At 53.8% G+C, this 19,563-nt stretch overlaps 1 protein-coding gene across 1 annotated transcript in view; it reads right to left on the bottom strand.

The window, feature by feature from the left end:
- Nucleotides 1–200: 200 nt before the first annotated feature.
- Nucleotides 201–19,563, bottom strand: part of RADIL (Ras association and DIL domains) — an 82,136-nt gene continuing 62,773 nt past the window's right edge. Inside the window, exons 2-14 of the mRNA XM_006859869.1 lie at nt 14,507–14,793; nt 13,514–14,146; nt 11,594–11,631; nt 5,311–5,471; nt 3,682–3,794; nt 3,347–3,584; nt 3,063–3,235; nt 2,700–2,850; nt 1,880–2,076; nt 1,105–1,342; nt 756–889; nt 520–659; nt 201–306 (exon numbers count right to left, since the gene is read on the bottom strand). Of these exons, the coding sequence (XP_006859931.1) occupies nt 201–306; nt 520–659; nt 756–889; nt 1,105–1,342; nt 1,880–2,076; nt 2,700–2,850; nt 3,063–3,235; nt 3,347–3,584; nt 3,682–3,794; nt 5,311–5,471; nt 11,594–11,631; nt 13,514–14,146; nt 14,507–14,793 (2,609 nt within the window). The remainder of the gene's footprint in view (nt 307–519; nt 660–755; nt 890–1,104; nt 1,343–1,879; nt 2,077–2,699; nt 2,851–3,062; nt 3,236–3,346; nt 3,585–3,681; nt 3,795–5,310; nt 5,472–11,593; nt 11,632–13,513; nt 14,147–14,506; nt 14,794–19,563) is intronic.

Here is a 19,563-nt window from a genome sequence, read left to right as displayed (position 1 = left end):
AGCTCCTCAGGCCACACTGCCCAGTGACCATATGTTTCTCAGACTGGGGAAACCCCACTTCTCACCCTGCAGGCACCAACTCCAGGACAGAAAGTTAAGTTTATTGGCTCTGGTCTCCAGAAAGTCTGTAAACACAAGGGCTCTGTACAAACCCCACTGCCCAGTGTCTGTATAAATAACGAGTGAGGGACGGTACCACACTAGGAACGGGGTGCTCGGAAGCGGACCTTCCTCGCTGTCTCCACATCCGACTTAGCCACCAGAAAGCGCACCTTGTTGGCTCCATTCCGGATCAGGTCCACGGCTCTGCAACCAGAGACGGGCAATGGTTGTGCCACCAAGGTAGTGGAACTGTACCCTGTTCACATTCCCCTCTTGAAGTAAGTATGTGAAGAGGTTTCACAGCCCAAGGACCCAGGCAGAGTCCTGCTCAGTTGGCCTCCACCACCCCTAGAGCAGGGCCATTGCCCGGGCGAGCCAGCTCCAGGGTACATGGGGGTAGAGAGGGTGGGCTAGTACCTCAAATAGCTGATGCCCACCAGACTGGTGCCATCCACATCCAGGATGCGGTCCCCCAGCGAGAGGCGCCCATCACAGGCTGCAGGGCTGCCAGGCAGGAGCGTCTGGATGTACAGGCCAGGGACACCCAGGGGAGTGTGCTGTGGATGGAGCAGAAGCCTTGGCTACAGGAGCCCAGTGGACACAGGCCCTCCGTCCCCCCACGACTGACCCCAAGGGTCTCCCCGTATACTCACCATGCCATCCACCAGGCCCATACCCAGCCCGGAGGGGCCCCTCTCTAGTTCCACAACCACCACGGAGGCTGCGCACGGGGTGTCAGGGCTGGAGCTGCAGGTGGAGGGTGCCTCTGAGGAAGCCTCGGGGTCTGCTGTGTGGCGAGCATTAAGAGGGGCTCAGGGGTTGCTATGCATGGTGGACGTGGTGTAGGCACCCCCACAGTGAGTCCTGTTGCCCAGGTGTGTTCCTCAGACCTCACCTGCAGTCCTCAACACCCTGTGGGGGAGGGACTTGCAAGCAAGCTCCTTTGGGACTCACCCTCCTGTCTGGACCCTGAGGCTACCTTCATAGGTAGCCTCACCTTACCTTTCAGGACCCCATTCCAGGGGTCGCTTCTCCTCCCTTCCAGGGGCACCTTGCCACCAGGCATGGGCCAGTCCTGGGTAAGGGGTTCAAGGCTGAGTGGGGTGCTGGGTGGTGTCAGTAGACATGAAGTATCTGTGGGTGGTGGACCCCCACGACTGGGCTGTCTGCTCCTGCCACTGGGCCCCCTGGGGGCGTGCTGGCCATCAGGGGGACCCTCGGGAATACTGTGGTACAAACCCTGGGAGAGAAAGGACAGGCAACCGTTTGTTGGCAAAACAGACAGGGAAGGAGCGGCCCTCGTCTCGGCAGGTCTGCCCTTTCTTGGAACCTCACCCCCATCCCAGCTCTACTCTGGGAGGGGATTCCAACCTCTGTGTAATTGGCTCACTGTCCCAAAAGACCAGTCAGGGCTCTAGTGGACAGCAACAGGAAGACAGCTGCTCCCAGGGCACCACCCACCACTTCTAGTTGACTGATTCAAGGGATTGATCCAAGGGACTGCCACCTGACCCAAGCCAGCCAATCAAAAGCTTCCCTGGGCCTTAAGCCATTTCTTTTTTTCTAAAGGGGCGCCTGGGATGGGCAGAACTGTCTTCCGCTCTGGTCAGAAGGCCCCACAACAGGGATTCTGGGGGGCGGGTTCTCAGGCACCTCCCCCTGGGTTGTTGAGGGTGAGCAGGGGTTGGTGGTGAGAAAACCATGAGGCCCCCAGTCATGTAGCCAGTCAGTCACTGTGGACAAGTGAACCCCAAAGTTCCCCTGCCTGCTGCCATACCTCCAGGCACTCTGGGGGCGGGGGTGCACTTCCAGGGCAGGCTCTGCTCTGTAGGCCCCACAGAAAGTGGCGGACGTAAAGAAGGTGCTGGTAGATGCTGTCATCCACCTGGTCCACCTCCAGGTCCAGCTCCACCTGGAAACCATCACTGGGCAGAACAATGGGCGGGGGATTCTCGTACGACTCCAGGACATCGTCTGTGGAAGAAGATCGGGGGCCATTCCTACACTAGGCTCCTGGGCTGCAGCAGTGCGGACAGGCTCTGGGGTCCCAGATCCAGGTGGGTAATGGGCCACCTGAGCAGCTCTTTTACTGAGGACTTGTGTTTCTTTACATGTTGTAGCACACATAGTACTAACACAGGTGGACACATCGATGGGCTCGGGGAGGGGGTGCCGTGGAGTCAGATCCCACTCAGCAACCCTGTACAGAGTTTGGGTTTCCGAGGCTATAAAATTATCTCCCGTGGAATGGCTGGTAATTTCCAACTGCTAATCTTGAGGTACCAGCCCAACTCATAACCACTATGCTACCAAAGCTCCTTGGACACTTCTATAGTATACAACATACACAACGTGTATGTGCAGACCCAGTGCGGAGACCTCCTTGCCCACTGGGGAGGGACTAAGGGGGCCATGAGAACAGAGATAGTCAACCTGAGCCTGAACTTGGGCACTTGGCTACACTGGGGGACACCTCAAGCGAGGTGTGGGGTCCTTGTGTTCACATAGACCAGGTTCCTGTACTCCCACATCCAGAAACAGGTAGGGGCCTGGCTTCCTGGCCACTGTGTGCCCTGCCCCCTCTAATGCATGCTCACCAGACTTGCAGGCATCAGGGCAGTCGGGGGCGCCTGGCTCCCAGGCACTGGTGGGGCCCATGGCAGAGGCCAGCTGGTACTGGGTCAACAGCCGGTGGAGTTGCGCAGGACGCAAGGCAGGGAAGGTGGCCCGCAGTGTGGCCCAGGTCATCTAGCCGACAAGGAGGAGCCTGGGCAGTCATCTAAGGGCTTATGGAGTCTCGAGACTGGGGTGGGCCACCCTGTCACAGTGTCCCCAGGTGAGCTCCCAGGTCCCTCCCCCAGCCACTGGAGGTGGGGAGGATGTGCATGCTGTAAGTCGTCCTAGGAGCTAGGAGATTTCTTGTGCTGAAGTGAGGTCCACATGCTCACCACCCCGCCTACCTGGACAAGCTGGGCACTGGGCGTGGCCAGCAGGTTGAGCGTGCAGGAAAGCTTCCGGAAAAACTGCTCGCCTGCAGCTCCAAGGCCAGCACCCCTCACCCACTCCAGGAGCTGCTGCAGGCGAGCAGAGGCCAGCACCCCCTGGGGCCAGTGGAAACAGCTCAGCGACGGACCTGGGGGACATGGGGACATGTCCACCTGCGTCTCCAGGGTACCGCCTCCCCCCCAACCTGTCCCCATGTCACCCCCCTGCCCCCGGGCAAATCTGAATGGGCCTTGCTCACCCTTGTCCAGGAGCTGGTTGAGCAGCAACGTGCCGGAGAAGAAGAGCAGGTAAGCCAGCATCTGCGCTGCGATTTCAGGGTGCACCCGGAACTGCCGCAGGAGGTCCAGCGTGGCCTGGTAGACAGACACGACGCGGCGTAGCTCCTCGGGGAGACACGGCCCAGGGCTCCAGCTCTCACGGCGCTCCACCGGGAACGGGGGGCATTCCAGCAGAGCCGGGAGGCAGGCATACAGGGACTGAGGGGCCGCACACCGACTCCTCTTACTCCAGGGCTGGGCGGGGATTCCGGCCCAGCCTGTCCCGGGGCGCGGCCGGTAGGGGCACAAGGCGTACCTTGGAGATGTAGTATACACACTGCTGGAAGGCATACAGCACCACCTCCTCCAGCACCCCCATGGCCTCCTCGCTGGCCGTCAGCACGCATGACAGCAGGGACTCCTTTGAGCCTGCAGGGAGAGCAACACGCAGTGACCCCTGGGGGAGCATGAAGACAGCAGCCCAGAACTTCATGGGTGTGGAAATGGGAACAGAACAGAGAGCCGCCTCGGGAACCACGTGTGGATGAGGTGGGGGCTCCAGATGTAGTCTCATATCCTGGCGCTTCCACACAAGCTAGAGAATGTGTGGGGAGGTGCTGACCGCCCCCTCAGACACTGGGGTGCCCCAAGCTCAACCACAGGTTTCTGAGGCCACGGAAAGGCACTGTTGCTGCTCACAGGGCACAATGCTCTCCCACAACGCTCCCCACCCCAGTGTGCTCCTGTTGTGCCGTCTCATGATCCCCTGGGCCACTGGGTGCCTGCCCCAAACCAAAAACACCCCCTGAGCCAGATGGCCAGTGGGTAAGCTGCCACTCTGCACTGGGCTGGCCACTCCCCCGTCAAATGCCCATGTCCCAGACCCAAAGGTTCCGCAGACAGAGATGTGACTGGCTGTGGGGATGCCCTCCGGACTTCACACTCTCCCCATATTTGGACCCCCACAAAACAGGTCAGGGTGGCCAGAAGCCACCTGAGAGTATGCTGAGGGGAGCTTTGGTCCCCAAAGCCCTGGGAATGGGGGCTGACGGGGCCTCCTAGACGCAGGTGGTGTGCATATGACACACCCACAGCAGAGGCTGAGCCCACCAGGTCCTGAAAGATGGACGCCCACCTCCTGAGGTCCACACGTCTTCATACTCACACGCCCAGCCTTGAGACAAGGCTGAGCAGACCAGCAAGACTGCTCAGCCCACTTGGCTACTCCAGGGGCAGGTGCCCTTGTCCCACTTTCCCTCAGGGCTAAGGCCTCTCATGGGTTCAGCTCAGCCCATGGGAGTGGGGCCAGGACCTGTGAGGACAGAGCTTGCCCCAAGGACCAGATGCCAAGGCACCCCCTTCTCTAAGGAAACCCACACACCAGGCATTGGGGTTGCTGTATGGCCAGGACCTCACACCTGTGCTTTCCCCAGGTGGCATAGCTGGCAGTCTCCACCCATACCGCTAGATCCTTCCTTGGTCCCTGCCGACAGCCCCCACACAGGGACACAGGGGCCTGCTTGGCTGAAGGGCCTGGGAGAGGATAGGACTGTAGGGCCGCAACAGGGCAGAGTTAGGGTGAAACCAAGGTCGGCCCCCAGGACCCTGAGGTCATCTTGTGTCCCTTGAGAGGTCCGAGGCACATTGTTTCTACTGTCCTTGAACCTGCCCTCACACCACCCCCAAAACCCCCCATGTACTACAGAAACTCCTCTTGGTCCCCTACTCCATGGGGACCCTGCCTTCCTTTGCACCCTTGCCAGAGACTCTTCCTCCTTAGCCCTCCCATGCACCTCAGAGAACCCCCCCATGGAGACCCACCTGCACTCAGGCTGCCTCCTCTGTGAAGCCCTCCCACACCAACCAGTCAAAATCCTGAGGCATTCCTTTTCTGCATCAATGGCAGGATCCCTGCAGCAGGCTGGCTGCACACGGGATGCCTCACCTGCGGCATCCAGGGCCTCCTCCATGGTCTGGACGAAGTGCGGGCACCGCTGCTGCAGGAAGAACAGCAGCTCCACAGCGTTGGCCATCCAGAACAGGAGGTGCTGCAGGTCGGGGGCCAGCTCGGCCACGGTCACGCTCCACAGGGCGGCCGGCTCCTGGCTGCCGGGCAATACCAGATGGTAGGGCTGGGCCCAGGCCAGTGGGACACCGCATCCCCTGTGCTGCCCACTGCAGGGCCAGCCTGAGAAGTCTGTACATTCAGATAGTGCCATCGAGCCCAAACAGTGCAGTGGGTGAAACAAACCCACCAGCCCTTCCCTGGGAGCAAAGTGAGGCTGTCTGCTTCCGGAAAGATTTATAGCCTCGGAAACCCTACGGAGGGTAGCTGGGACGCAATCGAGGGGATGGCAGCGGGGTTACAGATGTGTACAGTGAGGAGCCTTGGCAGCGCAATGGTAAAACCAAAAGGTCAGTGGCTCAACCACAACAGTGGCTCCGAAGAAGAAAGAACTGGCGAAGGATCTGCTCCCATAAAGCTGAAAGCCCGAGGAGCCCAATGAGCAGGTCACGTGGGGTCACGACGAGCCGGAACCCACCCACCAACAACCACATGCACACACGTGGTGACCAGAGACCGCAACAGAGCTGAGCGGGACTCACCCGTCCCTGCACGGCCCTGGGAAAGGACTCTCTGGCAGAAGACAAGCTGCCAGGGCCAACAGAAGAGGTGTTGCTAAGAACAAGAATGCAGGCTCCAATGAGCTGGTTAACTCTTTCAAGATGGAATTCTCTTCTGTTTTGGAGTTTTTGTTGAAACCCTATGTTTTCATCAATTTTGAGGTAATATGGATTTAGGTATACTTGAGATAATACGAATTTAGGTACACTTGTGAAGTCCTGTTGAATCAGTTCCAACCCACAGGGACCCTGTGTAGGGTTTCCAAAGAGCAACAAGTGGGTTTGAACTGCCAACCTTGTAGTGACATATATGTCCCGGGGTGGCCCTGGTGCTGGGGTTGGGGGGATGAGACCCCCACCAGGTGGCAGCACACACTAAAAGTGCAATGTAGAATTTCCACAGGTGGAAATCGTTGGTGGGAACTTTGGGTCATGAAAGGGCTAAGCAAAAAAGAGAACAAAAAACAGGTAATACTATTAAAACCCAAACCCAATGTCATCAAATTGGTTCCAATCCAAGGCAGCCCTGTAGAAGGTTTCTGAGGCAGTAAATCTTTATGGAAGCAGAGGCATCTTTCTCCCATGGAGTGGCTGGTAGATTTGAACCTTCAACCCTGTGGTTAGCAGTCCAATGTGTAAACATAGTTCCGTCTCATAGTGACCCTGTATAGGGTTTCCGAGGAACAGCTGATAAGTTTGTGGTTCTGACCAACCTTGAGGTCCAGTGCTTATCCTACAGCACCACAACAGGACTCCAAGTAATACAATGGTGGTGGTGGTTAGGTGCCGTGGAATCGCTTCTGACTCATAGCGACCCTGCACAGGGTTTCCAAGGCTGTAAATCTTTACGGGAGCAGAAAGCCTCCTCTTTCTCCTGCAGAATACTGACCTTGAGGTTAGCAGCCCAACTCACCTACTTACTACACTAGCAGAGCTCCTTAATTAGTATGTTGTTAAGTGCTGTCGAGTCGGTTCTGACCCATGGTGATCCTGAACAGAGTTCCCAAGCTGCTGGTGAGCTTGAACCACCAACCTCGTGGCTCAAATCGACTTTGCAGTCCAGCACATTAACACACAGCGCCACACCAGTAGTACAGCTAAGCTAGTCCACTCCACAAAAGCAGGACCTCAGAGGACCACATCTAAGGTCGATAAACCCAGAGACAGCCCTGGGTTCCCGCAGTGGTGAATGTGTTCAGCGGCTACCCAAAAGGCTAGCGGGCACAGGTCCTGCAGAGGCGCTTCTGAAGAAAGCCGAGCAGTCACTGAGATCCCTCAGAGCACAGCCACAAGACTGCCAAGAATTGGGGTCGACCCAAAAAGAGCACGTGATGTGAAGACAGAAACCACAGAAAAGCTCAAAGCAACCCCAACTAGTAGGAACCCCCTAGAGATGGGGGTAGTGTGGGGTGAGGGCCCGCATCATAAACCCTCGAACATCAGAACAAAGAAAAAGATTTTACAATAGAGACTACTCTAAAAAGAGCAACTTAAATAGCACCTTGAAGCTAACCACAAAGATACAACAAAAATAATCATAGTTTTCAAAGAAATGTACAAATCCTTAATCACAGTGGGAAAAGTAGCTGTTTCTCTCTGAATCGGAGCTTAAACTGACCAAAAACAATAGGGTGAGGTGGAATGAACAAGTGATAAACATGATCTAATAGATGTGTGCTCAACTCTGCAAATACAGTGACTGAATATTCTCGGTGGCCCTGCGGGATATGCACTAGACTATAAGGTCAGCGGTTCAAACCTCGCCAGCCACTATACAGGGTTGCTATGAGTTAGAACTGACTTCGCACTTAACAAGAACAAGTACACAAAGAATGTTTACAAAATAATTCACAAACTACCCAACAAAGCTGAAACCTTACAAATTGTATTTCTAATCATGCTATTGTTCGAACTTCCACACACAGCAACGCCATGGGGTGGCTTGCGCAGGCTTTTCCCAGGTGCCTTTCTATAGGAGATCAGCAGGCCTTCTGTGGAGCCACTTAACCAGTGTGCCACCAGGGTTCCGTACTGCTAATCATGATCCCTCATCATAATGCAATAAAATATACTCAAAACTGCAGCAGAAAAGCAAATGCACTTAGAAACTCAATTACATAACTTTCAAAATAACTCATGCACCATGGAAGAAAGGACCTGGTAATCTGCTCCCATGAAGACGTGTGGTGGTTGGGTTCTGTCGCGCACAGAGCAGAAACGCTGTAACTGTTTGAAAGCAGGTTGCCAAGCCTGTCTCCAGGAAACCTGTGATGAGTCCCAGCCACCAACCTTTCACTAGACCTACTCATCACACATGGGGTTCCCCAGGACACAAAATCTATTTCCTTGTCACAACAGCAACAATCCTATCTATTAAACTGTCAACACATAAATGACAAAAAACACAAGTACAGACATGTTGTTGTTGTTATGTGCCATCGAGTCGGTTCCGACCCATAGCGACCCTGTATAGGGTTTCCGAGGGTGTAAATCTTTACGGGAGTAGAAAGCCTCATCTTTCTCCCACGGAGCAGCTGGTAGTTTCGAACCGCTGACCTTAAGGTTCGCAGCCCGATTCGTAACCACTATGCTACCAGAGCACATGTTAGAGGTGAGGAAAAATTCACCAGAGAATAATATAGCAATGTTATGACAGCAACTCTGAAAACATGCACTAAGTACTTTTGTAGGAAAGTGAAAATCGTCAGAGTGACCACAGGAAGAAGCTGGAAACTGGAGTGACCCTGTCATCCCTCCCCTGAGCCATCAGGCCACACAGTTTGACCTGCCAGTTTCAAGGTCCACAGACCTCTTAACTAAATTTTTTAAAAATCCCAAACCCACTGCTGTTGACTCCATTCTGACTCACAAGGAACTTGCAGGGCAGAGTAGAACTGCTCCATAGGGTTGCTGAGACTGTAATCGTCTAGGAAGCAGATTGCCACATTCTTCTCCCTAGGAGCAAGCTGGTGGGTTCAAACCTCCAACCTTCTGATCAGCACAATGTATAACTTGCCATACCGCCAGAGTTCCTCAGGGAACCTTTAAAACAAAAACAAGCTCACTGCCATGGAGATAATTCCAACTCAAGCAATCCTACATAGGGTTTCCCGGTTTCTGTCAATCTTTACGGAAACAACCAGTCTCATCTTTATCCTGTGGAGTGGTAGTGGATTTGAACCCAACACCTAACCCACAGCGCCAGAGCCCTGACTCATACAAACAGACCCAGAGAAAATAAAGGTGGTTTCATTCATTTTTGTGCAACCCTGTTATTGAAATTAAACAAGGCCAACAGAAAACTCAAAACAGACAGGCACTTCTCCTCTGAATGCAGGTGGGTGCATCCTCAGGGAAGAGAGAGACAAACCAATACATCTAGCGGTGTGGTGGAAAAGCAATCAACCAATAGTGGCGTCAGGATTCATCTATATCAGAAATCCTCCTAATGTGAAGCCCCACCATTCCAAACCAAAGGAAAAAAAAACATCAGATGAGCACAGATGCAGAGAAAACGTTTCAAAAACTGAGGGTCCCTGGCAATTCAAAAAGAATCACACACACATCTGCTACAAAACCAGCCAGCATTGGCAGCCTGTGGTGGTGGCTGTAGCTGCTGGGTGGCACTCAGTCTTGATGTGTCACTGTTTTCAATGACTTGCTGGGGATGTAAACAGGATGTTTTTAGGCCCCACAACATAAGTTTTGGGAAACTCAGTTTGAGTGAGCAGTACAGGGTGTGGTTCTGCCTTCTCCCAACCTAGAGGCAGAGTCCATGGGGTCCACAGGGCAGACCCACAGTGGCCGGGCACCGGGATGGGGACTTCCAACTGCATGTGCCTGAGCACTGGAGGCCCAGGCAAGGGCACTCCTACAATCCCAGCTGTCCTGACCTGGGCACCTGCAGGTTCTCCTCCTACCCCAGAAAGATGAGGCCCCCAGTGAGGTACCCATACCACGGAGGTGTGCTCCTCCCTTATGTCGAGTCCCACAGAAGAGAAGCTGGGGTCTGGGTGGGAGGTGCCCTGAAGGGGATTCTACTCTGTGAATGAGGAGACTGGGGAGAACGTGGCATGCTTTATCAACAGCCAAGTCCCTACATACGGAGAATGAAAGCAGTCCTTGCACAAACTCCTTGGTGCCGCCACTGAATCCAGCTGCCACCCGAGTCCTCCCCAGAGCTCGCCTGTCCAGGTGTGTCCAGGTGTGTCACCACACCCATTAGCATTTGGAACAGCAAGCTCAGTTCTGAACGTTAGCTAGGTAGCTACTTACAGTCCTTCCCAGGGCCTCTCGACACCATGCTGAAAGCCCATGGCCATCCCCACTGCTCAGGGTCCCTGGATAGGGGCTGCCCTTACCCTGCCCCAGGCCTGGCCTTTCCAGGGTGGGCTCTTGTGTCTCCTGACACCACAGGAAGGTGTCCTAGTTTAGGGCACACTCAAAGGGGACCATGGGACATGGAACTTTCAAACTCACAAATCAGCTACTCACTCACTACTGTGGAAATTGACTCACAATGACACTGTAGAACAGAGTAGAATTAACTGCTCCTATGTGGTGCTGTGGGCTAATGCATCACACTGCAAAGTTGTTTGAACTGCAAGGTCAGCGGTTCAAGTTCACCAGCTTCTCCTTGGAAATCCTACACAGGGTTGCTATGGGTCAGAATCAACTCGACAGGACTTAACAACCAAAGGAGCGCTGGTAGCATAGTGGTTTCAAGTTGGGCTGCTAACCTCAAGCTGTTCCAAGGGAGAAAAATGAGGCTTTCTGCTCCCGTAAAGATTTACAGCCTCGGAAACCCTATTCAGAGTCGCTATGAGTTGGAACCAACTCCACGGCACACTACCACCACCACCAATGTCTCCTTAGAGGCCAAGATGGCGAAACTTCATCTCTCATACTTTGGACATGTTATCAGGAGAGACCTGGAGAAGGACATCATGTTTGGTAAAATGGAAGGTCAGTCAAAAAGAGGGAGACCCCCAATGAGATGATTGGCACAGCAGCAGCAGTAATAGGCACAAGTGTAGCAATGATTGTGAGGACAGTGCAGGACCGGGAGGTGTTTCATTCTGTTGTGCATCAGGTTACTGTGAGTCAGTACCTACTCAATGGCACTAAAGAAGAGAAAATTTTTCCATGGTTGTAAGTCTTTACAGAAGCAGTCTGTCTCCTCTTTTTGCCATGTAGCAGTTGATGGGATTAAACCGCTGACCTGGTGGTTAACAGCCAAGTGCTTAATCCATAGTGTCACTCGGACACCTCTAACAATCTGTTAGGGAGGAGGACTGCAGTCCCACTCTGGAGTGCAGGCCTCCTGTGGGGCCGTCACAACTTGGCCCAGGATCGGGCAGTGTTTCGTTCTGCTTGTGCATAGGGTCGCTGTGAGCCAGTACCAACTTGATGGCAGCTAACAACAACAGAAGCGGGTGGGTTTCAATGCAGGCGTTGGGGAGGGACGGGAAGGCTCCGCTAGGTCTTCCCAAGCCTGTGGCAATATTTCCCATGGCACAGTACTTCCCCTTCCGGTGAGAAGGCAAGAGTGGGGGCAGTTTGACCCAGAGCAAAGGGGGAGGTTTGTGACCCGGCCTACTTACAGTTGAGCCTGCTTCTCTGCAAGTTCTTTCGTTTTCTCCTACAATCATAAGGGAAGAAAAAGTCAGCATGTGATCAGCAAGACAACCCAGGACCTACTCAGTGGGGCCCCAACACATACAACAGCTACAAAAAACAAGGCCCTGTACCCCACGAAACCAAACCAAATCCACTGCCATTGAGTCAATTCCAACTCCTAGAGACCCTATAGGGCAGAGCCGAATGTCCTCTTAGTGGGTTCTGAGACAGTCTCCTCGAGAGCAGACAGTTTCAACTTTCTTCCACAGAACACCTAGTGGGTTTGAACTGCTGACCTTGCAGTTAGCAGTCAATGCCTAACCCACAGGACCACCAGGACTCATCTGTGGCCCCCAGACCCCAGAATTTGCTGTTTATATCAGCCAGGCTGGAAAGACCAGGGTCCAATCTGCATTAAGACCATCCAGTATATCATTATATCAGGGAGTACGACCTGGAGCAGGAATATTCCACAACCTTCAACACTGAAAACCCAGCCAAAGTGGTTCACAAATGTTAGAAGGAAGACCAGGCTCACACATATTGTGCAGCCCAACAGGGCCCTTATGGAAGGCAGGCCCTGATAAAGAGACAAGGGACTGTGTATGAACATGAGTAAACACTATCTCCCACGGGGACTCGCTGGGCCACATTCTGTCTCTGAGTCAGGACACTGCTCTTTAGGGTTGAGTCTGCGCAGGTTTAGGTATGCTGCTCACATGTGCAGGACGGGAGTAGACCACGAGGGGTTAGACCCAGGAGGCACATGCACAAGGAAGCCAATGGGGAACAGGGGCATAGATTCCAGGTAAGGTACATGTGGGCCAGAACATAAGACACAGAGGGTATGGGGGGATACAGAGCATATGGGGGGACACAGAGGGTATGGGGAAATACATGGTATGGGGGGACAGAAGGTATTGGGGGACACAGAGGGTATGGGGGACACAGAAGGCATGGGGGACATAGGATGTGGGGGACACAGACGGTATGGGAGGACACAGAAAGTGTGGGGGATACAGAGGGTATGGGGGGACACAGAGGGTGTGGGGGATACAGAGGGCATGGGCAGACATGCCATGGGAAGCAAAGATCAAACTGGAGGTGTACTAACACCGGGGCATGGGGTCCCCTCCCCTCTGTGACCAGGAGCCCTGGTGGCACACTTGTTAAGTGCTGAGTTGCTAGACCATAAGGTTGGCAGTTCCAACCCACCAGGCACCCCTCTGCCCCCATAAAGATGAGAGCTTTGGAAACTGTAAGGGGCAGTTCTCCTCTGTCCTACAGGGTTGCTGCACCAGAATCCATCAATGGCCATGGGTAACAGTAAACACCGGTGAGCCGAGTCTCCATGTTTGTGACTGTCCACCCCTTGGCACTGTGGGTTAATGTGCCAGACTGCAAAGCCATTTGAACTGCAAGGTCAGCAGTTCAAACTCACTAGTTGCTCCTCAAAATCCTAGACAGGGGCGCTATGGGTTGGAATCGAATGGACAGCACTTCACAACAACAACAAACCCTGGGGGTAAGGGTAGGCGGCTCCACATCTTCCCACTGAGGCCCAGGAAGCTCTAACTTCCAGGAACGCTTCCAGTAAAAAGCCAAGTGGCCTGGCCCCCACCACCCTTACAGGAGGCTCTGGCCGGGGCTGTGGAAGGCCGCTGGGATGGCCAGGACTGCAGAAAGCACTCAACAGCCTGAGACATCGCAGGGTAGCAAGGGGTCCCGATAATACCAGAATGGGTGATAGCACTCCTACCAGGGAAGTGAGCTGAAGCAGACCCCAGGGCCCCTAACCTCAGCCGCCCCCATTTCCTGGTGGAGCAGACATGGACGGCCAGGCCCCTGGAAGAAGCTCAGAGGTGGCAGGAAGTTGGGGAGAGACCCCTGCCCCTGTGACTGACCCAGACCATATCTCGGATGGCCCCAGCCATCTTCAGCAGAAGCTGGCCAAAGGCGCCAGGCCCGAAGCAGGCCGCGGCGTGCTGGACACAGAGGCACAGCAGGAAGGCAGGTGTCAGCTTGTGGTCATCGCCCGCTGGCTCCACCAGCGTCAGAATCCGCTGCAGCAGCACATCCTCCTGTGAAGGCTCAAAGGCCAGGTGCAGCCGCCGCCTGATAGGCTCAGGGCCGGGCTGTGGAGGCCGGGTGGTCCCTCGGGCACCGAGTGCAGCCCCACACAGGCGACAGTTCCGTGGGGCAGCCCCAAGGTGGGCCAGGGCCTGGACAGGCAGTGGCTGGGCCTGCAGTGGGTCTTTGAACAGCAGCAGGTAGTAAAGGCCCAGGGAGAGCAGATCGCCATGGTGCAGCTCCACAGGGCGGCTCCCAGCCTTCGTGAAGTTCACGGCCACAGGGGCGCCCTCGATGGGCTCCAGCACTAGTATGCTTGAGGTCGGGCGGCTCAGGCGCCGGTGTCGGCGGATGGTGCAGTGCAGCGGCAGGATGTCAGGTGCCACCAAGCTGATGGTGGGCCGGCTGGCAGGTGTGCGCTGGCCCACTGTATGCAGGTCCCGGTTCAGCACATACACCAGGCTGTCCTGTAGGCCAAGGACAGCGGGACATAGGAGGGAGGGTGGTCTACGTCTACTCACTGACTCACTGACCCATAAAACCTGCCCCTCCCTGGGCACCCACTGATGATCCCTGGATTGGGGAGTGGTCTCAGAGGAGCCCAGGGTGCACTGAAAACCAGGGACAGGAGGCTGGGAAGAACCGTGGGAACAGAAACCAGCTTCCCAGGGCTCAGGCACATGCTGCCAATGTCCCCAACGATCCCAGCATGGACAGAGACTGGAGACCCCACATATCTTACAGCATCATCTGGACAAGAAGGGCCAGCAGGGTGGTGCTCCTGTCCCCCAGCCCCTTCTCCTGAGGTCCGGGCAAGCCTCACTCACGTGCTGCTGGCTGTAGCCCTGCAGAAGGAGCAGGTGCGGTGATTGGTAAAGTGAGTGTCGCATGGCACCTTCCTCTTCTGGGCCCCCAGTGTCCCGGGTCAGCTCCTCCGGGCCCGGGCTGGCTGGGAGCGTAGCATAATGGGGTCTGCTGGCATCTACGGGTGGGGCTGCGTTCAGGCTGGTCTCACTGAGGCTGCGGCGTAGGCAGGGCGGTGAGGGTCGCAGGATGCCCCTGGCTGTGCCCTTGGCCCGGGTCCGCTGGAGCCGCCGTGCCTGCGCGTTAATACCTGGAACAGAGAGAGTGGGCACTGAGGGGCACACACCCAGGACACTGCATAGCTCGCTGACTCATGGGGTGTCCCTAGTGGACAGGAGCCCTGCACACTGACCTTCTGCTCTAGGCCAGCCCATGCCCTCCCTTTAAAGTGTGTCCAGGAGCAAGCACCAAGGGAGTCAGAGGGCCCAGCCATCTCCTTAGCTACCACACTGTGACAGAGGCTCCAGCCTGCCTGCACTCACCATCCCCACCACACCAACAATGGGCCCCTGGCACTGAAACCTGTAATGCCCACTCTCCCATCCCACCTGGGCACCAAGTGGAACCTGAAGTGGGGGGCTCTCACTGTCCTCCCTGAGCCAGGTGGTTCCACGTCTCCCGCTAACCTGACACCCCTGTTCCAAGTACACATACACACATATACATAGGAAGCTACATAAACAGCCCACCCATGCATATGTCCACATGTAAACACATGCAGTCACACTGCATATGTCCCTGTTCATACGTGTGCACACGCATGCATGTGTGCCCATGCATATGCCCATAAGTCCATGTGCACAGACACGCAAGCACACCAATGCGTACATCCTTGTGCATACACATACACACACACACACACACACACGCACAAGTCCCCATGATACACCCATGTATGAGCACTGCATACACACACATACAATGCACACCCATGCATACATCTGTGTGTGCATGTGCACACATGCATACAGTCCATGTGTGCAGTATGTACACACACATGCATACAACCAAGTGTGTGCACATGCAGACACCTGTACACATGTGCTTGTACATGTGTCCATATGTGTACGCACACATGCGCGCGCACACACACTGCCCATGGAAGACTGAGACTCTTACAGACACAGGGAGCTGAGGGAAAGCTAACTAGCCTCCCCTCAGGAGCCTCTGTTATGTCCCCAGCCCAGCCCCCGCCTCCTCCCATTTCCAGCAGCACCAGCAGAGGCCGAGCTGTCAGCCAGCAGCGGGCATGGGAGCTTCGGAGGGAGAGGGAGGGGTGTCCAGAAGTGGTGTCTCCATGGGGGTGGGGGACAGGGTCAGCCATCCTTTCAGGATCTCGCTTTCACTCATCACATGGGGCTACACTGAAGGCAGCACACCACACCCCAGAATCCAGTGCGGGCACCTTCTAATCCAAGCTACCTCAGCCTCAGCCAGGAGCACAGCACAGGCTGCCTGCCCTTGAAGATGTCAGAGTCCGACCTGGACCCACTCCTGGGAAGCCTTCATCTGCTGCTGCTCAAAGTCATGGTGCCCAACCCACTGGGTCCAGGGGCTCTCCTGAGACCAACTGGGTCAGTTCAGGGGGTACAGAGGGCTGTGCGGGTAGGGCACTGGGACTGGTCGCTCCATCCTGCCCAGCAGGACACGTGGAGGCACACAAGGCAGTCATCACCCTGCTCTTCACTCCAGCAGCAAACGACCAGGACCAAACCCCCCAGCCAGACCCAAGCAGGAAGGGCCAGCCAGGAACAAGCCTCAGCTGCATGTGCACATATTGGTCACTGTCATCACATTTCAAATATTTCATCATGTGATGTCCACTTTCTCAACTACAATCCAGCACCAACATCACTCTTCTATGCACTGGGAAACCAAACCAGACATATGACTTGCTTGATCTGCATCTTTGTGCCAACAACGGTCTTTGTAGGGAGCCTTGCTGGCTCAGTGGTTAGGTGCTAGGTACAAATGGAAAGGTCACAGTTCAAACTAACCAGCCACACTTGGTAGGAAAACAGACCTGGTGATCCCTAGGAGACAGGTCTACTCTGTATTACAGGGCCGAGGTTGAGTTGGAATTCACTTGGCAGCAGTGGGTTTATAAGGTGGAGGGGACTAACATGGTGGTGAACAGAAGGGACTTGGTCTTTATGTGCAGTTTAGAAAACTCTAAACAAACATAAGAAACTGTTTTCACCTGTCAAGTCTGGGAGGTAGGCACCCAGATATTGTATGTGTATTTGTCTTTGTTTTATTTTTTAAATGTTTTCCAAAAATGAAAATTAAAAAAATCCCCACTGAGCAGGGAGTGAAGGCCTCCTGCTTTAGGAGGTGGACCCCCGGCAGGAAGCAGGAGTAGGGCCCTGGCTGGGGAAGCACCAAGGTGGCCTCAGATGGAGGCCATCTCTCTTGCTGCCTCCCACCTATCCCCACTTCTCCTCATCCAGGCACGCCCACTCCAAACAGAATAGGCCCTGCTGAAATCTTGGGCTGGGGATGGTGTGGGTGGGACACAAAGGGAGAGACACTCCTGTACCACTGTTGTCGTTGTGTCGTTTAGTTTGGCCAAGTCAGTTCTGATTCATATTGACTCTCAATAGGGTTTCTAAGGAGCAACTGGTGGTTTTGAACTGCCCAACTTGTGATCAGCAGTCCATTGCTCATCCTATAGTACCACACTGGTCCTCCCTACAATTAACCAGCCCCCAAAAATCTATCCCCACTGCCATTAGTTGATACCCATTCACAGCAACCCTGTAGGACAGACAGACTGCTCCAGATGATTTCCAAGGCTGTAAATCTTCATGGGAGCAGACTGGCTAGACTTTCTCCTGAGGATCAGTTGATGGATTCAAAATGACCTTTCGGTTAGCAGCTCAATGCTTAACCCGTGGTGCCACCACAGGTCATAAGCCCAGAACCCCTCAAAAGGGTGACGTGGCACACTTGGAGTTCATGCATTCTGAGGCTCTGGGCCATGTCCCTCTAGGCCTGTGGCTTTACTGGTGTGGTGGGAGCTTTCAGAGGAAGAGGGGTTTGTTTGTTCGGGGATCTTGGAGGGAGACTGCAGGGGCACCCACACATCCATCTGAAAAGTTCATCAGTAGGGTGAGATTCGGTCAGTGCTATAAAGTAAATGTGTCTGATTTAATGCAAACCAATTTTCTCTGTACACTCGCACCTAAACCACAATAAAAAAATAAATTAAAAGGTTATCCAGAATCCAGTGATTCACAGCAAATTAATTCTAAGGACGTAAAACATTTCCAGAAGATCAGACAAGTGGGAAAGGCCCCAAAACACCACTTGCTGGCGTCTACAAGGAGCTACAATCAATGAGGAAGTCCGACAGCTATCAGACATTCTGGTTCCACCTGCCTGCCACTTCAATGGAGCCCCAGACCCACAGAGTGTAGCTGTGACCATTCCCAGGGGTACGCTTTAGAGATGGAATCTGGGCCTCTTCCCAGCCTCCACAGAGTGTGGGCTCGAATGTGCCCTCTGCTAATCAGGATGCAGGACAGTGCCTGTGAACACAGCCGGGAGTGCCCTCAAAGCTACCACCCAGGGTCCCGTCTGGATTCAGAAAGCACTGGAAAGAAAAATAAGCTCTTTTCCGGAACACCACCAAGTTGTTCTCTCTAAAAATTAAACCTGTGGGTTCTCTTCCCACAATGGGGAGGTTTCAAACAACAGATGCACCTTGGGCAGTTTCTGTTGCATGCATCCATGGCCAATGCCAGACATGGTCTTAGAGAGGAGGGGATATGGGGCAGTGGGTGGGTTAGTAAGATATTCCTGCTTTAGGGAACTTTATTAGAATTCGGGAAAATGAGACTGTAGTTTATTAGAATTAGGGGAAAGGAGCCACTGCAGAATACCAAACATGTCTCCCTGAACTAGAATATTCTTTTCCAGGTTACAAAGGGCTCTAAGTGAATCAAGCAATCATAGAAATAAAATTATTCGAAGTGTGCAGAAGAGAAATGTGGCTGCTGTTGTGAGGTGCTGTCGAGGCAGTCTGGAGTCACCGTGAGCCTATGGACAACAGAACAGAACAATGCCCGGCCTTGTGCAGCCTGCTCCTAATGGCTGCTACAAAGAAACCTGTCCACCAGGAGTGAATATGCAGAGGGATCTGAAATACAAGGGAGCATCCCAAAGGACACGGGAAAATTCTCTTATCTTTAATTCCATTTTCCACACACTTCCTGAAGTCCTTCTGCACTGGTGGCACGGGTTCCAGCTTCACCAGCACACAGGGGTAGGATGGGTAAGCAGTAGCATATTCATACAATGGAATGAAATTTAGCAAAGAAAAGGAATAACAGGCTCTGAGCAAGAATATAAACAAATGTCATGTGTATTTCTTAGGCAGAGCAATGACAAGACACAAAAGAAACCATCAACCCCTTTGCTGCCACTTGGCCAATCCATCTCGTTGGGGGCCTTCCTCTGACCCTCCACCTTACCAAACATAAGTGACTGGTCCCTCTTGACAATATGTCCGAAGTATGAGAGACGAAGTCTGGCCATCCTAGACTCCAAGGAGCACTCTGGCTGCACTTCTTCCAAAATGTATCTATTAGTTCTTTTGGCAGCCCACGGCACTTCAATACATTCCTCCAACACCATAACTCAAAGGCATCAATTCTTCTACGGTCCTCCTTATTCACTGTCCAGCTTTCACATGCATATGAAGTTACTGAAAATACCATGGGTCAGGCACATCTTAGTCCTCAAGCTGACATCTTTGCTCTTCAACACTCTAAAAAGGTCTTGTGCAGCAGATTTGCCTAACGCAATACGTCCTTTGATTTTCTGACTGCTGCTTCCATGAGTGTTGATGGTTGATCCAAGAAGAATGAAGTCCTTGACAACTTCAATCTTTTATCCATTGATAAGAATGTTGTTTATTGGTCCACTGGTAAGGATTTTTGTTTTCTTTACACTGAGATGTAATCCATACCAAAGGCTGTGCTCTTTGATCTTCATCAGTAAATGTTTTAAGTCCTCT

Source organism: Chrysochloris asiatica, unplaced genomic scaffold, assembly GCF_000296735.1.
Source record: "Chrysochloris asiatica unplaced genomic scaffold, ChrAsi1.0 scaffold00034, whole genome shotgun sequence".
Taxonomy (NCBI): Eukaryota; Metazoa; Chordata; class Mammalia; order Afrosoricida; family Chrysochloridae; genus Chrysochloris; species Chrysochloris asiatica.
The sequence above is the reverse complement of the archived record's forward strand: the minus strand, read 5'-3'. Positions and strand labels throughout refer to the sequence as shown.